We start from the raw sequence: 15,452 nt of genomic DNA on the forward strand, positions 1-15,452 counted from the left end.
CCGCTTCATTCCTGTGTTACAGCCCTGTTACACATGATGTTCCCAACACGGCTTATTTTAGAATTACTTTATTACCCTCAGCGCTGATGTGATCGGCACCAACCCTCAGCCCTGTGGACGAACACGTGTGATGATCTTAGAGATCCCATGATTTACTCCTCCTCATCGCCGCCATAATCCTTTACTATAGATTCCTCTTAGCACATTTAATTTAGAGAGCGTTTAACTATGCTTATTTTAAACGGAAGCTTATAAGATGTAGTTTCATATAGACCAATTATCCAAACACTTTAACAATTTATATAAGGTCTAGAAAGAATTTTTAGTTTTTTTTTTAGAGAAAAAGAATTTTTAGTTAAAGGGTGAAAATCGAAGAGAGTGTATATGATGAACATACAAATTATAATTATAATTGAATAATATTATAAAATAATTGTTACACATGAGATTATGGAAAAAATAAGTTGGGATATAGAAACTTATTTTCTGAAGAATTTATAAACTCTTGGAGCTTATAAGCTGTTAATAAACTTATTTTGCCAAACACGTTAAATGAGTTCAAACGACTTATAAGCTGTTTTGAAGAGCTTATAAGCTCAGCCAAACACCCAATTTTGGCTTCACATGCATCAATCATGGTAAAGTAAATGAATGAATAAGACTTGAAATCAATATTTCTCGAGATCGTGCAATTGGGGGCTGGTGGGATTTATATCAAGAAATCCATGAGCCTATCATTATTTTTTTTTATTGATGGCCAGAAATGGAAAACAAAATAAGTAGGAAGATTGTTTCCATGTTCAATGAATAATAACCCTTTGGGCTAAGGTAGACAGATTAATAGTAACCGGGCTTGAATTCAAAATACTTGCAACAACATTTGGTCCAAATGATAAGCCCAACATATTGGGCTGAACAGAGGACCATTGCAAAATTACGGCCCATTTCGAGACTTGACTTCCTAATCTTGTAACATCAATAAAGCCCACTAAATCAAAATCAAACTAAGGAAATTCAAATTAAATGTTGGCATTTTCCAAAGCACAAACTATAACTTCTAGCTATTTTAGCTAGTAGAAACAAGTGCTGGAATCTCAAAATTTGAAGATTTTGAAAAAAAAATGGCAAAAGGAAAAAATACCTAGAAATTCAAGCTATGTAGTTGGTTGATTTGGGAGAAACATCATAACTCATAAGTAATAGATTCAAGCCAAAATCAGATCATATATATTGGATAGTGAGAAAGTACACATTGCCCATTCATTCATTCTGTAAAAAAATAAACATGAAAAATCACAAACTCACAATTGCCTCGTTCAAATCTTTCTTCTGTAATTCTTGTTTTCTGCAACAAGATAAAGACAACACCTCAAGCTTGAAGGAGAGAGAGAGAGAGAAGAACCACAAATGACATGTTATTTCATATATATGTTGAGACAGATGAACCACAAGTGTTCGTACATGATAGTAGTATGATGATAGTGTAAATTTTTTCCAAAGATGCCAGCTCTATGCACAAATATGGCAATAAACAAGGAGATGATATAGTTTTTACCATAAAGTAGCGTGCCTTGACTTTGATTTTTTTTTTTTTACTAAGAGGCATAGTTATCTCTTTTTAGACATTTTCAAACTCATGCCAAAAGAGATCTATGTATCCTAGGGCAGGCAGACATGCCATTTTCTCAACGTCTCCCCAACTGCAAATATGCTTGAGAGAAGGAGAGATGGTAGCAACTCGAACATGCTCTCTTGACTATCGAAAAACTTACATTTATTTCCCAGGAGATGCAAACTTTAACCGATCTTTTTGTCGGTTCATAAATCGATCCTTGGGTGATGATGTCTTGGTCGTGCCTGCTTGACGCATGAGTTCTGTAGAAAATGTGATAGACCACGGGTCAGTGGTATAATCAAGGAGGTAAGAATACAAGAAACGGCATGTAAAACATGAGCAATTTAGTACTAGAAGCACGTGACTGCTGACTTGTTTTACTGAGTTACTGAACTGATCGTTGACACCAAGTCACCAAAACTAGTATATAGCTTCAAAGAGAGCATGGCTACATGAGCTACTTAATTATAGAAGACAGGTAATTTAGATTCAGAAGGAAGTAACTGTGATCAGTATCGACTTGTAAACAATATTTTGTGGCACTGAGAACAAGCACATTTGATTTCAGTTGTCATCTGGCAGCACCTAACTGTAGCTCTTCTTAGCACACCAATTTTTCAACTAGACAACTGTGCTGAAGAAGAGCAACTACACTAATAAAATTTGGAAAAGTAAAATCTTAAAGAAAACGCATTTCACATTCTGAGAGATTGCTTCCCCACACAACTCAAAGATAATGACTCCCACATTAGAAGAGGTGTACTTGCAGTTCTAATATACACAGGAAACTAAATGCAACTTGCCTCTGGTTCTTTCAAGCTCTTCATCAAGTTCCTCTTTCCATTTCCTTTGTATATCACTGAACTTAGAGCTACACGTAGACATTGTTTCTTAGTATCGAAATTGGAAGGAGAAAAAGAAAGTTGAGAATAACAATGCTAAAGAATATTACATACCTTGGAGTAAGTGGCTCCGGTTGATAATCAAAGGGCAGCTCTTTGGCACCCTGAGAAGTTCGAAAGTTTACATCACCAATATTTGATGCACGTCTGGAGAAATTCCGTGGACTCAAGCTGTACTCAACATCAAGCGCAGTAGAAAATCTCCTACTAGCCATCTTATTAGGCGACCTACTTTTAGGAGGTAGATTGCAGATACTTGAAACATTTTCCTTGTTGCCAATACCACCACCAGCAGGACTTGGAGGACCAGCAACATTCAAAGAATTGTAGAATGCATAAAGAGGTGTTTGCAGCTTATTCAGTTCCAGAGCCTGCAGATACAGTAGAAATTCATATAAGAATCTGCTCCTCGTTCCGAGAAAATAAGAGGGTGGGAGGGAGGGGAGAGGGGGATAAAAATGAAGTTTTCTAGTTTTTGGTGTACAGAAAGGAGATGCCAAAATCAAACTAGGCAAATTGGACAATCTGTGACACTCAGATTCATATTTTCTTGGGCAGGCTGAGTTGTAAGAGCACAATTTCATCAGTAAATACCTTTTCATCCAGGAAAGCTCTGATCTTTGCTTCAGTTAATTCATCGTCATCTTCAGACCCCGACTGCCTTGGAAATGTAAAGCCACAGTCCACCTCAACAGAACCTAAAGATCTGTTTCCAGGCTCAACAATTTGACTAGGAAGAATCTCCATTCCACTTTTGGTCAATTCAGGACTTTCATCAAACTTGCAGGCCCAATCATCATTGGGTTCACACATTGGATTAAAACTCTGTACGAAGAAGACCAGGCAGAAAATCAATTGTGCATCGTTCATGGGTGAAAACATCAACTTCACATTTAGGAGAATATATGGAATTCAAGACGATCTTATATCCTACTTCTTAACCTGATTACAATCACTAGAAAGGAGACTATGTCTGAATTTCGTGGATGTGCCAAATGCAAGATCATCATTGTCATCAATTCGACACATATCATCATCCTCAAAATTGACAGGACGCCACAAAGATCCTCCTGAGTACTGCTCAGAATTGACGGTTGAGCAACAGGCACCGCCCAAATCACCAACGTCCTTCAGACCATTGCATGACCTCCTTGCCTCTAGGTTCATTCTGCAGCAGGAATACATCCTCAAGTTTTAAAATTAAATTATTATTATTAACAAGATATAACAGAAATTCTCCCAAAGGAATACTTACGACTTCTTAATTTCAACCCCAAGTGCTGCCATCCGTTTTCCAGAACTTTCCTGTTGATTTAGATATCTAGCTTATAATATAGAATACACCAAAACTGTGAAGAACATATATAGCAAGAGACAAGCATTTTCTAACCAGATGCGAAGAGCGAAGAACAAGATGGGAGTCCTGACTTTCTCGAATTACAAATGGATGCTGAAGATTACAAGCAAAGAACTGTGTCATATTAACAATCACGAGATCTCAATTCAAGTATGGAATGAAAAATATGGAGTTTCACAGAAGCATGAAAACTTGTCGTGTATATTCCAGGCGCATGACTCACACAGAAAGCATACTACCTTTAGCAACTCTGATGCAGTTGCCCTCAGGTCTGGCTCCCTACAAATATTTATGAAATCAAATATGAATAATCAAGTAAAGGGAAATGACATAGAATAAAAGAACCCCACACTCAGTTTGATTTTTCTTCATTGCCAATTGCAGGAAAATGAAAATAGGCAATAGTAAACGCAAGAATACACCAGACATACTTTTGTAAACATTTTAACAAGAAGTCTTTTGCCTCAGGAGAAAGATGATCTGGTATTGGTGGATGAGATTTAGTAGTCCCAACATAAAAGAGAGCAGCAACCTGAAACGATCGCAAAAGTTAGAACCCATAACAATCGAAATAGTTGAGTTTAAATTTAATAACATCATGTTTTATATTATACAAATAGACACCTCCTGATACTGCTGGCTCCAAGGAGCCTTTCCAGTGGCCATTTCAATAACTGTGCATCCAACACTCCATATATCTGCCGAGCTGCAAGGTTTTATCCAGAGAGAAGAGCTTAGCTTGACTTCAAGTGGTAAAATTACAAAATCTACATGGCCAAAAAAGGAAAAAAAATGATGTTTCTTGGGTAGAGAAGGTTCTCTAAGAACAAGCAACAGCAACACACTTTGTACAAGAAGCGCTTTTGATACAATATCTGCTAAGGAGAAATAGGAATCGAAATGATTTTGTCCCCATAGATGAAAAAAAATTAATACTTAAGAGAAACGTGTTTTCTACTCACTAGCTGTGACCACTCTGAACAATAACTTCAGGAGCCATCCAATATGGAGTACCCTTCATTGACTTGGCCCCAGTCATTGTGGCCTTCAATCACAATAATTGTTAGTTCAAATATAGCTTCCAGTAACATGAAATAAAAGAGATTATTTTCTATAAAATAAAGAAAGAATACCAATGCTTCAACTTTCTTGGATGCTCCAAAATCAGCAAGTTTAATGCATCCTTTGTTATCAACAAGTATATTTGCTCCCTGATAAGATTATAATTGCTTGAATTAGGAGTCGAGGTCTTTCAGAAACACATGCTTACATAATATGAGGAAAATTACCTTGATATCCCTGTGCATAATTTTATTTTTGTGCAGGTACTCTAGTCCTAACAACAATTGGTTTGTGTACCTTCTGATAACCTGAATGCACAATGAAAGTAGAAGTTAGAATACTGTGGACATTATTATGAGGCTCCACAACTTTTTAAGTTCCTAGCAAATTGATAGCCCTTACTAAACAAAGAGGATAAGAGAAGTATGATAAATTATAGCTTTGATGCATAAAATTCAAGAAGTTGACAGCATAAAGCTACACAAAAATCAACATGACTAATTCAAGAACTCTGATGTAGGTGTCTAGAAAGCAAATCAACTAAAATCTCAGTCCTTTCAAGATATTATACGCAGAGATACATAATAACTTACAGATTCCGGGAAAGACCCAAATTTTCCCAAGAGAGATGAAATGGATCCACCAGGCACAAATTCCAGTAATATATTAAGCGAATCCTCCTCTCTAGCAGTTCCCAAATATCTCTGAGCAACAAAACAAAATGCAATTAGATCATAGGTTGAGCTGAACCCACTGATCAATCAAAATGCAGAAGATGTGTTGCCTCACCACAATGTTTGGATGTGAGAGATTTTTCAATAGATTGACTTCTTTCTCAAGCTCCCCTATATATTCCTGAAAAAATCAGTAGACCAATGATCCATTAAATTCAATTTTCCAATCGAATTAGAATCAATTGAAATACACAAAAATAGTTGAACATCAAGACTAAAATCAGCTCATGAGAGCGACATTACTTGTGTCTTCTTTGAAGCGCTATTTGCCGCAATTGAAACCTGCATTCGTGAAGATACAACAACAAGCATAAGGACACCAATCAACACATTAAATCCCAGTAAAAAAACAAACAATCACGAAAATGTGAAGGAGTGAACGGAATCAACCTCTTTCACGGCAAGTAGCTCCCCGGAATCGAGGTTCATTCCCATGTGAACCCTCCCAAACGCACCGCACCCTATCAATTCCCCCTTCCTCCACCGGATCAGTGGCGGCACACTGACCTCCTTCCTCTTCTTCGATTCTTCCTCTTTCATAGATTTTGGCGTCAGCATTCTGTCCTCTCTGCCCCGAGTTATCGGCGGCTCATCCTCAGTCGATCCTTCCATCGGCGGCAGTTGCTCCTCCTCCACCGACGGCTCCGCTCTCGCGTTTCTCCGCGGCGGCGTCGCAATTGGCGGCAGTGCGTGAACCGGAGGCTTAGCGAAAATACCGATTCGAGATTTCCGGATGCTCGACCCCAATTTCTCGACAATTCCCCCAAACCCGGCCGATTCTTCGCCGGGAGGTTTGAAAACCAGAGATCGGCGAACAGAGCCGATGAAATCCTGCATCGCCGGAGAGATACGGATTGAAGAGCGAGAGAAACCAAGGATACTAGTGTAGTGAGAGAGAAAAAATTAGGGCTTGTTTATGACTTCCAATTCATTTCAGTGAAGAAAGTGAAGACAGAGGAGGGAAAAAGAAGGTTTGAAAAATAAAATAATGGAAGAACATAGTGAGCTAAATACAGCTTCGACCCCGATAGTTTTAGTTATTTTCATTTTGATCCATATACTTTTGAAAATATTTGAGGAAGGAGCCGTTGTGATTTTTTCAGCAATTTGTCAACGTAATTTAGAATCTATCATTAGATTCTCTATATTCATGGGCTTAGGCCCAATCCCTACAGATCATTTCAAGCCCAGTATTATAATTTTAGATGTGGGCTGTCAAGATATTTTTAGAAGCCCAATATTGTAACTTAGTTATTTCGTTCCACAATTTTAATTTTTTACATATCATAATTTGATAAAATTAAAATCAAATTTATGAAATGTGAACTTGTAAAATTTTAGTTACATATTTATATTAAGTTTTCATTGTAATTTTGATAATTTCTTAGAACGAAAAGCATGAATTTTTTTATGATTCAAGAAAATGAATTGACACCAAAAACTGGTGGACACAATTTAATTTGGATAATGCAACGCCAAATATTAATTTATGCCATCTGCTTCTCTGCACCACTCCCCCAATATACCTTCACATAAAAACTTATACTTCAATTCACACTTCCAATCTCATCAAAAATAGCAACAATTGAAAATAAACAGAAATGCCAATTAACTCTATGATCCATTTTTTTGGTTATTGCGGTTCCATCGTTGAATGTTATTCCATAAAGAGGTAAGTGTTTCGGCTCGATATATTCTTTTCTTCCGTTACAACAGATTATACATAAGTTTGACGACGAAATGCAGTTCAATTGGTAAGACGGTATTTCACTTTTCAACCAACGCAACGAGTCAGTCTGAATCACTTAAGAAGGTATTGCAAAGGAACGAATAATTTACTTGCATTTGTGTGTGTGTTTTGTGACCTGTGTTTTCCCTTTCTTTTGTAGGGATTTCTTGAAATCTAACTTGAGCATGGGGTATTACAAATTTGTGTTAATTAGCTAAATCTCATATTTTATGTCGTTAATTAGTTCAATCACATTTGCCTATTTGCCTACTTTTTCTAAATACAACTTAACCTATATTATTAGATTTATTAGTGGACTCTAGGAATAAACGTGTTTCGCGTTTCAACTAGAACGAAAAATTTGAACAAGTTTTATTTAAACATCCAATTTCATTAATTTGTTCATATATTTTTATTCTTTCACGAAATCTATTTATTTTCATTGGATCCATTTTCTCTGTGTATATATATATACATGATTCACTCAAATATGTTATTTGAAATGTCATATATGAATATACAATGTAATGAAGATAATGGCATTGGACATTATTACTTAATCTGGATTTGAAGGTAGTTAATATAAATTCCTAAATTGGTAATCATTAAGAAAGACTGACAATGGAAACTAAATTCATTATTATAGGAAAATTACACTTACACATCATATCTTTTAGGCATTTATGCATCATATTGATATGAAAAAATATTAGATTGATAAGACTAATATATTTGACTAAGAAAAATATAAAAACTGACATATAATTTATCAAATGATTACATATTATGAACGTCTCGTTAGATATCCTCCTTTTTCCTCAAAAATAATAATAATAATAATAACAACAACAACAACAACAACTCGTTAGATAACACTTTGTTAATTTCCTAATAAATGCAAAATATAATGAAATCAATGTTTACTGTTGATTTTTTGAATATTAATTCTGCTAAGATAATGTTTAAAAAGATAGTAATAAATTTGCTTCCAATACCATAAATCTATCTAATAAAGTGATCAATCTACCGTAAAATTAAATAATTTAAGAATTGAAAATTGTTTCTAATTTATATCTTAAAATGAATTTTTATTTTAACTTAACCCATATAAAAAAGAATTAATTTGTATGGAAATCAATCATGAATCATGATCATCCATTTAATTAAGATCAAGGGGTGCAAATTGATTTTTCATTACCGTAAAAAAGCATATTAAATCATATATACATGATCATCCATATAAAAAAGCATTAATTGGTCATCCATATATATATATATATATATATATTAAAATCATATTTAAAATTTCGTCCAAAATACACATAAAATATAAATCATTTTAAGACAATAAAAAAAAAATATCCTAAGAAGAAAAACCTCTATGCTTCTTTTAGGGGAGAAAAACCTCTATATTAAAAGAATAAAAATAATAAAATAGACTCTAAAAAAATAAAAAATAGCAATATTAAAGCAGTAGGGGATTAGACGGCAATATCCCATACTAGACTTTCCAAATCCCAATACGATTTAATAGACAGCTCAGCTCTGACCGCGATCACACCACCTCTCTCATCATTCTCCGCCGCCGCCGCCGCCGCCGGCGAATCTATCCATCGCCGCTGTTCGCGGAACACTCGAGGTTTGTTTTTCACCTTACTATTCGTCCGGAGAATTTTGCCTGATAGGCGGAACAAGTGATCTGATTTTTCAGAACTGTTAATTTCTAGTGATTTAATTCCTTCATTTTTGTTTCTTGTTGGTTGTTGTGTGTGGAAAACTCAGAAGGTTGGGATTAACCGATGGCGATTGATATGGAGTCGTTAGTGGAGGCGACATCGGGTGCGGTAGGTGCACTGGTCAGCACCACCATCTTGTATCCGCTCGACACATGTAAAACTAGGTATCAAGCTGAGAATCGAGCTCATCACCACCAAAGATACAGGTTGGTGTGTGTGTGTGTGTTTTCCGTGTTAATTCGTACTTTGACGTGGTGTTTTTGAATGTCTAGTTCTTCTTTTTAAAAAAAAATTGATCTTGTTTTTAAGTGAACGTTTATGGATCATGCTGGTTGATGCGACCTTCTGAATTATTTATAATAGCAGTGTCGAATTCATTTGATCCTTATGCTGGACCGTTGTTTGCCTGTAAGTTCAATCTTGAATGTATCGAGAGATTTGAATGATTGGGAGGAAAATAGATGCAAGACTTATTGGTATGCGGAATAATTATTGAAATCTTAGAAATTAAAATAGGCTCTTGTAATTCTAAAAAAAAAAACTGCATTTTGGCTATAAAATTTATTCACAATCAGTGTTTGAGAACTAAAAAAGATGCGAACTTAACTACGTTACAGATTCGATAAAATAAGACAATAAAGTTATGAACTTTGGTTGTTTTACAAATATTTTGTTAATTTGCGTATGATTAGTTGATTATTAGACTACAAAGTTACCATCACATACAAACAACAAATGCTAAAATAAAGCAATTCACTAAAGCCAATGAAGTAGGAGGTAATAGAAGTTTTAATGTTATATTGGTTCTACAAATGCATTTTACTTGGGGTATAACTCAATGCATGTTTAACTAATAATATATACACATGACAATTAGAATGACTTTGTTAGATAAATGCAGGACCTCAATCAAGAAGATAAATTTGTGACTCAACTGATGCTAAATATGGAATATTATTCCTAAGGAGTGTCTTGTGTCCAACACTTGGCTCTTGACACTTCAGCTGCAATGCTTTGTCTGTGCTAACAAGTATAGACATGGTAACAACAAGTGCATGAGCTTCTGATGAGAAGAGTACTTTGAGTACTTGATCTCCTAGCTTCCACATTCTTGGTGTCTTATGCGACATCATTTTCTTGAGATTGATACACACACACGCATATATGTACCACTCACAAGCACAGAGAGTCTCAGACAATCCCTGGGAGATGCATTCTTGTGTTATATTGTTAAACTCGTGTAAGATATGTCCTTTTGGCATTTTTTCTAGCGTGATCTAAACACACCTTTTGCCAGACTTGAATGCTTTTGGTGCATGAAGATCATGGCCCATCTTTAAAATCTTGTTATCTCGTCTTTTCCAGTATCTGGCTGAGCAACATGATGTAACTAATTACATGATGCATATAGTGTCAGTTCTCAAAAGGGCATTATGAATTGTTTCTCCTGTGATAACAGGAATATTTCAGATGTTCTGTGGGAAGCAATATCCAAAGGTCAAGTACTGTCATTGTACCAGGGGCTGGGCACGAAGAACTTGCAGTCCTTCATTTCACAATTTATCTACTTCTATGGGTATAGCTTTTTCAAGAGGCTGTACTTGAGAGAAAGCAAATCTAAATCCATAGGAACTGCCGCTAACTTATTAATTGCCGCTGCTGCTGGTACATGCACAGCCATAGCGACACAGGCAAGTCACAGCTTCACGTTCAGATTTTGTATTGAATGTTGGAGCTAACTGTCTTTTATAATGATATTGTTGTTATATTGACAGCAGGGTATAGATTGTAAATGCATACTACAAAATTGCTGGTTTATTAAACTCTTTGTATGACCCTGCTTGTTGAGGATCAATATGTTCTTTGTATGACCCTGCTTGTTGAGGATCAATATGTTCTTTGTCAACAGCACCAGTCTGAATCCTGTAGTCTATCCCAACATCCTAATTTTAGTTTTACAGCCTCTTGATACAGCATCTTCAAGAATGCAAACAAGTGATTTTGGAAAATCAAAAGGCTTGTGGCAATCTCTCTCAGAGGGCACTTTTAGTGATGCATTTGAAGGTCTAGGAGTTTCCCTTCTACTTACTGCAAATCCGTCTATACAGGTATCTCTGCTTTCTCTTCGAACTGTCGCTTTGTAATATTTGTTATACAGGTCAAACAAATTCTTATGCTAATTGCAATGCGATGCAGTATACAGTATTTGATCAGTTAAAAAATAGGCTTCTAAAGAGTAATATGGAGAAACAAAGGGATGATGTGTCATCTCCAGAAGCTATTTCTGCTTTCTCCGCTTTTGCTTACGGTGCAGTCTCGAAGTGTATTGCTACCTGTTTAACGTATCCAGCTATAAGGTAAATGTCTGTCTTCGTAACTCCGTTCCTCCTCATCAGTAAACACTTTTTAACCTCCTCCGTGGGGCTTGCAATCATGAACGTTAATGCAAGGACCTCCTATTTCATAGATTATTATCTATTTTAGTTTGTGATGCTACTGCTTCTTTACAAACATAGATCTCATCTGGATAATGCACAGGTGTAAAGTGGTGATTCAGTCAGCAAAATCAGATGAGAGTGAAGATGGTAAGCGTCAATCGAGGCCCCGTAACTCCATCACTGGAACTCTCTGTTCTATCTGGGAAAGAGAAGGGATACTCGGCTTCTTCAAAGGGCTGCAGGCACAAATGCTGAAAACAGTCCTGACCTCAGCACTGCTATTGATGATAAAGGAGAAGATTACGAAGAGCACATGGGTCCTAATGATCGCACTAAGGAGGTTTATGTTGACGAGACCCAACTTAAAGAGTTCTTGAAGAAATCTTGGTGAATCAGTGAGATGTTCACCGTGGTAAGTACAATAATATGAAACAAATGAGACTTTTAGGGTCTATAATATAGAAAAATATTGTCGAGTGTAATAGATTGAAAACGTCCAAATTCTCAACTTTGACATACAAGTTGATCCTAGTTTATTGTACCAACATGACAGAATCCGATTTCAATAACATTAAGGAAACTTCTTATCTGATGGTGCGGACATGACTCTATTGTCCTAGTCTGAGTTAGCTGCTGCAACCAATGTAAGCCCCCACCCAATGTTTCTTGTCAATATACTTGGTTTTATCTTCGTCTTCAATCTCGGAGATTGTGTTCTGGATCTGTTGTTTGTCGTTTGAAGGCGTATAAATGATTAGATGCATTGTTGGGAAAATAAAGCAATGTATTTTTAGGATAAGTTTTGTATGATAAATGTCCTGCTCATATTGTTTCATTGTGATTAGTTCGGAGTCCTTTTCGATTCAGTCATTGATTTTTCTTTTCGATGAACAGTCAAATCTAAAAGTTATATAGATATTGTCATGAAAATTTGGTATATAAACTGAATATTGTTGTGTTATCAAATCTGTATACATCAAGATGCATTACATGTATTGCTTTTCTAGGTTTCCAGTATAATCTGTTGTTTTGTAATGAATAAATGTTAGCTATTGCTTCTGCAGGAATTTATTAGTAGTATCATTGCTTATTTTGCCATTGTGTAGAGGTTTAGATGCAGTGAGATTGATGTCCACCAATCACTCTAGTTTAAACTAACATGAAAAGGCAGAGCAGTGGAAGCACGACGGGGCCTATGGCGGCCAGGGTAAGGCCGGAAGCCCCGTTGGGGGAAATACCGGTGATGTTGGTGAGGAGAACGACAAGCCAGTCATCTTCAGAACCAACCCCGATGCTGGAGTAGCCGGTAGAGTTGAGGTAAGTCGCGTATTTTGACGTGAAATCGGAGACCACGAGATTCTGCTGGTTGGGGATACAGGTGGGTAAGATCTGGCTGCTGCCGGAGGCGTTGGTGGCATTCAGAACGCATTTCGACATGATGGCGGCATAGCTGGGAAAGGTCGTAGCGTTGAAAGCCGTCGCGTTGAAAGTCGTTGCGTTGGTGCAGCTTTGGTTCTGATAAGTATCTGCGATTTCATCGGCGATGCATTCGGCGACGGTGGTGGTGGCCAGAGCTGTGAGGTTCAAGTTGGCCCTGTATTGTTGGATCCCTTTGAGAAGATCATCATCCTCTGCGTTACCCAGAAACATTAATGCATATATGATTTAGTGTGATAAACAAAATAATAAGTGATGAGAATTGAGAGATGCAGTGATTAAGTAGAAAATGCAACTGGTAATAAATATACAAAGGAATCATAAACTATATGTCAATTTTCAATTGCAGTTTACGTGCATACAACTCTCAAGGTTCAAACCCAGATATTTCAAACAACACCTCTTTTAATTTCAACAACAACACACACACACACAAAAAAACTCTTTTTGCACCACAAATAATAGGAATTTAATATTTTATTTAATTATGAGTGATATTAAAAGAAATTGTGATTAGGTATAAGCCTAAAAATCGTGAATCCTATACTAAAGCACTCAAAGTTTGAGAGAGAGAGAGAGAGAGAGGGGAGTCTTAAAAGTTTGAAATGATAATTATAGTAATTTTTTATTTTAATTTTGAGAATGTTAATTATATCCATTCTAATTTTCACTCATTTTATCGATTCTATCCCAATCGTTAGAATATGTAGTATCATTTTTATCTCAACCTTTCAATTTTTATTTATTTTATCATTAAAATTCATCTCCAACGATTGAATCGTGTTGTGTGCCACATCACGATCCAATCTTCGGAGATGAGCTCGAAAATATTAAAAATAGACTTGATAATTTCTAAAGATTGAAATAAAATTAATCAAATGAATAAAGATTGAAATATATTTAATCTAAAAGTAATTCTCAAATCTTAGCTCAACCATCACATAGACTCTCATGAAATCTCTCTCTCTCTCTCATATCAAATCTTTCTACCAAATTAAGTGAGGTGTTTCAAAACCAGGATATATTGACATGAAAAGAATAATATATATATATATATATATATATATATATATATATATATATATATACTACTTAATCTATCTTGAAAGAAAATGAATTAATTTATCTCCACATATGGGTCCCAAACGCACAAACAAAAGTTTGAGAAATCAATTAATTATATCTATTCAACACACTTCATATATCCATCTTTAATGATTCAAGAATTAAAATCAAACAAACATGATCATGCAAGAATTGAGATGAATCAAATGGGCAGTTACTCACCATTGCATTTGCCGAGTAGAAGGGAGTGAGAGAGTAGAGAGAGAAACAGCAAAGATGGAATAATAGATGCCATAATTATCTTTTAGTAGTAAGCTCGGATTATTTAATTAATTTGATTGGAATATTATCTCTAGATTTGTGTAATACATATAGTAGAATTTTGTTGACTTGGTCGGCTGTTTCATTTCCATTACGAGCTTTCGTAGAAATTTATGGGAAGGTCGCGTTGATATCAATGGTGACGTGATTTTCTTAAATAATTTCTAGGTCTAGATAAAAATATATATATATATATATATATATATATATATATATGACAAAAATTAATAAATTACACATTTAGATAAAAATGGGCAAGACTTTTCTTCTTAAATTAGACTTCATTATATATATTTTCTTTATTTACAAAAAATATTATAAATAATAATTTCATTAGTCGTATAGTATTATTGATTATTGAATTCCTAGCTTTGACTGGTTGCAATCTATTTTCCCAAATTGATTTTAACATTATGTATAGAAGAAACCTTCCAAATATATAAATAACAAATCAACAATGCGCAAGAAAACTATCGATGCCTACAAATATATGCAGTTAAACACTTGATTTTGAGACTGTAATAATATATATATACAGGGACGGAGCCGGGGGCTAGAGCCCCCTCCCAAATTTTGAGTTTTTTTATTTTTATTTTTATAATTTTAAAAAATATATAGATATATGTTTATACGGTTATACCTATTATAAAATAATTTTGTTTTATAAAAGAGTATTTGGTTATTATATTCTCTCATATATACTTAATTTAAGGATAATTTTGTTTTTTAAAACTATATGATCTATGAAATATTGTTTGTTATTATTACTATTATACTTGTCTTTTAATAAAAAAATGCCTAATATGTATGAAATGCTAAAAAAAATTATAATGTATTGAAACTAATTTGTAATATATAGAAAATATATAATCTATGGACATGTTGTTTGTTATTATTATTATTATGCTTGCCTTTTAATAAAAAATGTCTTAAATATACGGAATTTCCAAAAAAAGTTTTGTGATATATTGAAACTATATAATCTATGAAAATATTGTTCGTTATTATTAGTATTATGCTCGTATTTTAATAAAAAAATACCTTAAATATACTGAA

At 34.8% G+C, this 15,452-nt stretch overlaps 3 protein-coding genes across 9 annotated transcripts; 1 reads left to right on the plus strand and 2 right to left on the minus strand.

Moving 5' to 3' along the window:
* Window positions 1–1,204: 1,204 nt before the first annotated feature.
* On the minus strand, window positions 1,205–6,647 carry LOC130991522 (mitogen-activated protein kinase kinase kinase NPK1-like). Of its 2 annotated transcripts, XM_057915784.1 has the most exons (18): window positions 6,061–6,647; window positions 5,914–5,952; window positions 5,726–5,791; window positions 5,530–5,640; window positions 5,164–5,244; window positions 5,008–5,085; window positions 4,837–4,919; window positions 4,499–4,580; window positions 4,306–4,406; window positions 4,114–4,153; window positions 3,908–3,967; window positions 3,773–3,822; window positions 3,460–3,685; window positions 3,112–3,342; window positions 2,572–2,888; window positions 2,419–2,486; window positions 1,773–1,875; window positions 1,205–1,345 (listed from the first exon to the last, which is right to left on the minus strand). In XM_057915784.1, the coding sequence occupies exons 1-17, from the start codon at window positions 6,505–6,507 to the stop codon at window positions 1,775–1,777; spliced, it is 2,181 nt and encodes a 726-aa protein (XP_057771767.1). In that variant the 5' UTR covers window positions 6,508–6,647; the 3' UTR covers window positions 1,205–1,345; window positions 1,773–1,774. The 2 variants fall into 2 exon arrangements, with proteins under 2 accessions (XP_057771767.1, XP_057771766.1); XM_057915783.1 differs by lacking the exon at window positions 1,205–1,345 and having other exon boundaries at window positions 1,400–1,875; window positions 6,061–6,640.
* A 546-nt stretch (window positions 6,648–7,193) lies between these two features.
* LOC130991523 (peroxisomal adenine nucleotide carrier 1-like) lies at window positions 7,194–13,358 on the plus strand. Of its 6 annotated transcripts, none has more exons than XM_057915790.1 (9): window positions 7,194–7,342; window positions 7,417–7,483; window positions 7,560–9,038; window positions 9,182–9,341; window positions 10,595–10,826; window positions 11,097–11,243; window positions 11,332–11,492; window positions 11,674–11,985; window positions 12,680–13,358. In XM_057915790.1, the coding sequence occupies exons 4-8, from the start codon at window positions 9,199–9,201 to the stop codon at window positions 11,948–11,950; spliced, it is 960 nt and encodes a 319-aa protein (XP_057771773.1). In that variant the 5' UTR covers window positions 7,194–7,342; window positions 7,417–7,483; window positions 7,560–9,038; window positions 9,182–9,198; the 3' UTR covers window positions 11,951–11,985; window positions 12,680–13,358. The 6 variants fall into 6 exon arrangements, with proteins under 6 accessions (XP_057771773.1, XP_057771770.1, XP_057771771.1 ...); XM_057915787.1 differs by lacking the exon at window positions 12,680–13,358 and adding an exon at window positions 12,127–12,162; XM_057915788.1 differs by lacking the exon at window positions 12,680–13,358 and adding an exon at window positions 12,127–12,162 and having other exon boundaries at window positions 9,185–9,341.
* Window positions 12,492–14,475, minus strand: LOC130991525 (uncharacterized GPI-anchored protein At5g19250-like). The gene is made up of 2 exons (XM_057915791.1): window positions 14,298–14,475; window positions 12,492–13,204 (listed from the first exon to the last, which is right to left on the minus strand). The coding sequence occupies exons 1-2, from the start codon at window positions 14,368–14,370 to the stop codon at window positions 12,723–12,725; spliced, it is 555 nt and encodes a 184-aa protein (XP_057771774.1). The 5' UTR covers window positions 14,371–14,475; the 3' UTR covers window positions 12,492–12,722.
* Window positions 14,476–15,452: the final 977 nt, after the last annotated feature.

This window comes from Salvia miltiorrhiza, chromosome 7 (assembly GCF_028751815.1).
Source record: "Salvia miltiorrhiza cultivar Shanhuang (shh) chromosome 7, IMPLAD_Smil_shh, whole genome shotgun sequence".
Taxonomy (NCBI): domain Eukaryota; kingdom Viridiplantae; phylum Streptophyta; class Magnoliopsida; order Lamiales; family Lamiaceae; genus Salvia; species Salvia miltiorrhiza.

Bases quoted from the DNA above. Each gene is read 5' to 3' on its own strand.
- LOC130991522 (XM_057915784.1), bottom strand. From the start codon at position 6,507: ATGCAGGATTTCATCGGCTCTGTTCGCCGATCTCTGGTTTTCAAACCT. The intron at 5,641-5,725 runs GTGAGGCAACAC...TTTGTTGCTCAG, and splicing joins TCTCACATCCAAACATTGTG to AGATATTTGGGAACTGCTAG. The intron at 2,487-2,571 runs GTATGTAATATT...GTCTACGTGTAG, and splicing joins CCGGAGCCACTTACTCCAAG to CTCTAAGTTCAGTGATATAC.
- LOC130991523 (XM_057915790.1), top strand. From the start codon at position 9,199: ATGGCGATTGATATGGAGTCGTTAGTGGAGGCGACATCGGGTGCGGTA. The intron at 9,342-10,594 runs GTTGGTGTGTGT...CTGTGATAACAG, and splicing joins CATCACCACCAAAGATACAG to GAATATTTCAGATGTTCTGT. The intron at 11,493-11,673 runs GTAAATGTCTGT...GATAATGCACAG, and splicing joins TTAACGTATCCAGCTATAAG to GTGTAAAGTGGTGATTCAGT.
- LOC130991525 (XM_057915791.1), bottom strand. From the start codon at position 14,370: ATGGCATCTATTATTCCATCTTTGCTGTTTCTCTCTCTACTCTCTCAC. The intron at 13,205-14,297 runs GTGAGTAACTGC...TGGGTAACGCAG, and splicing joins TCTACTCGGCAAATGCAATG to AGGATGATGATCTTCTCAAA.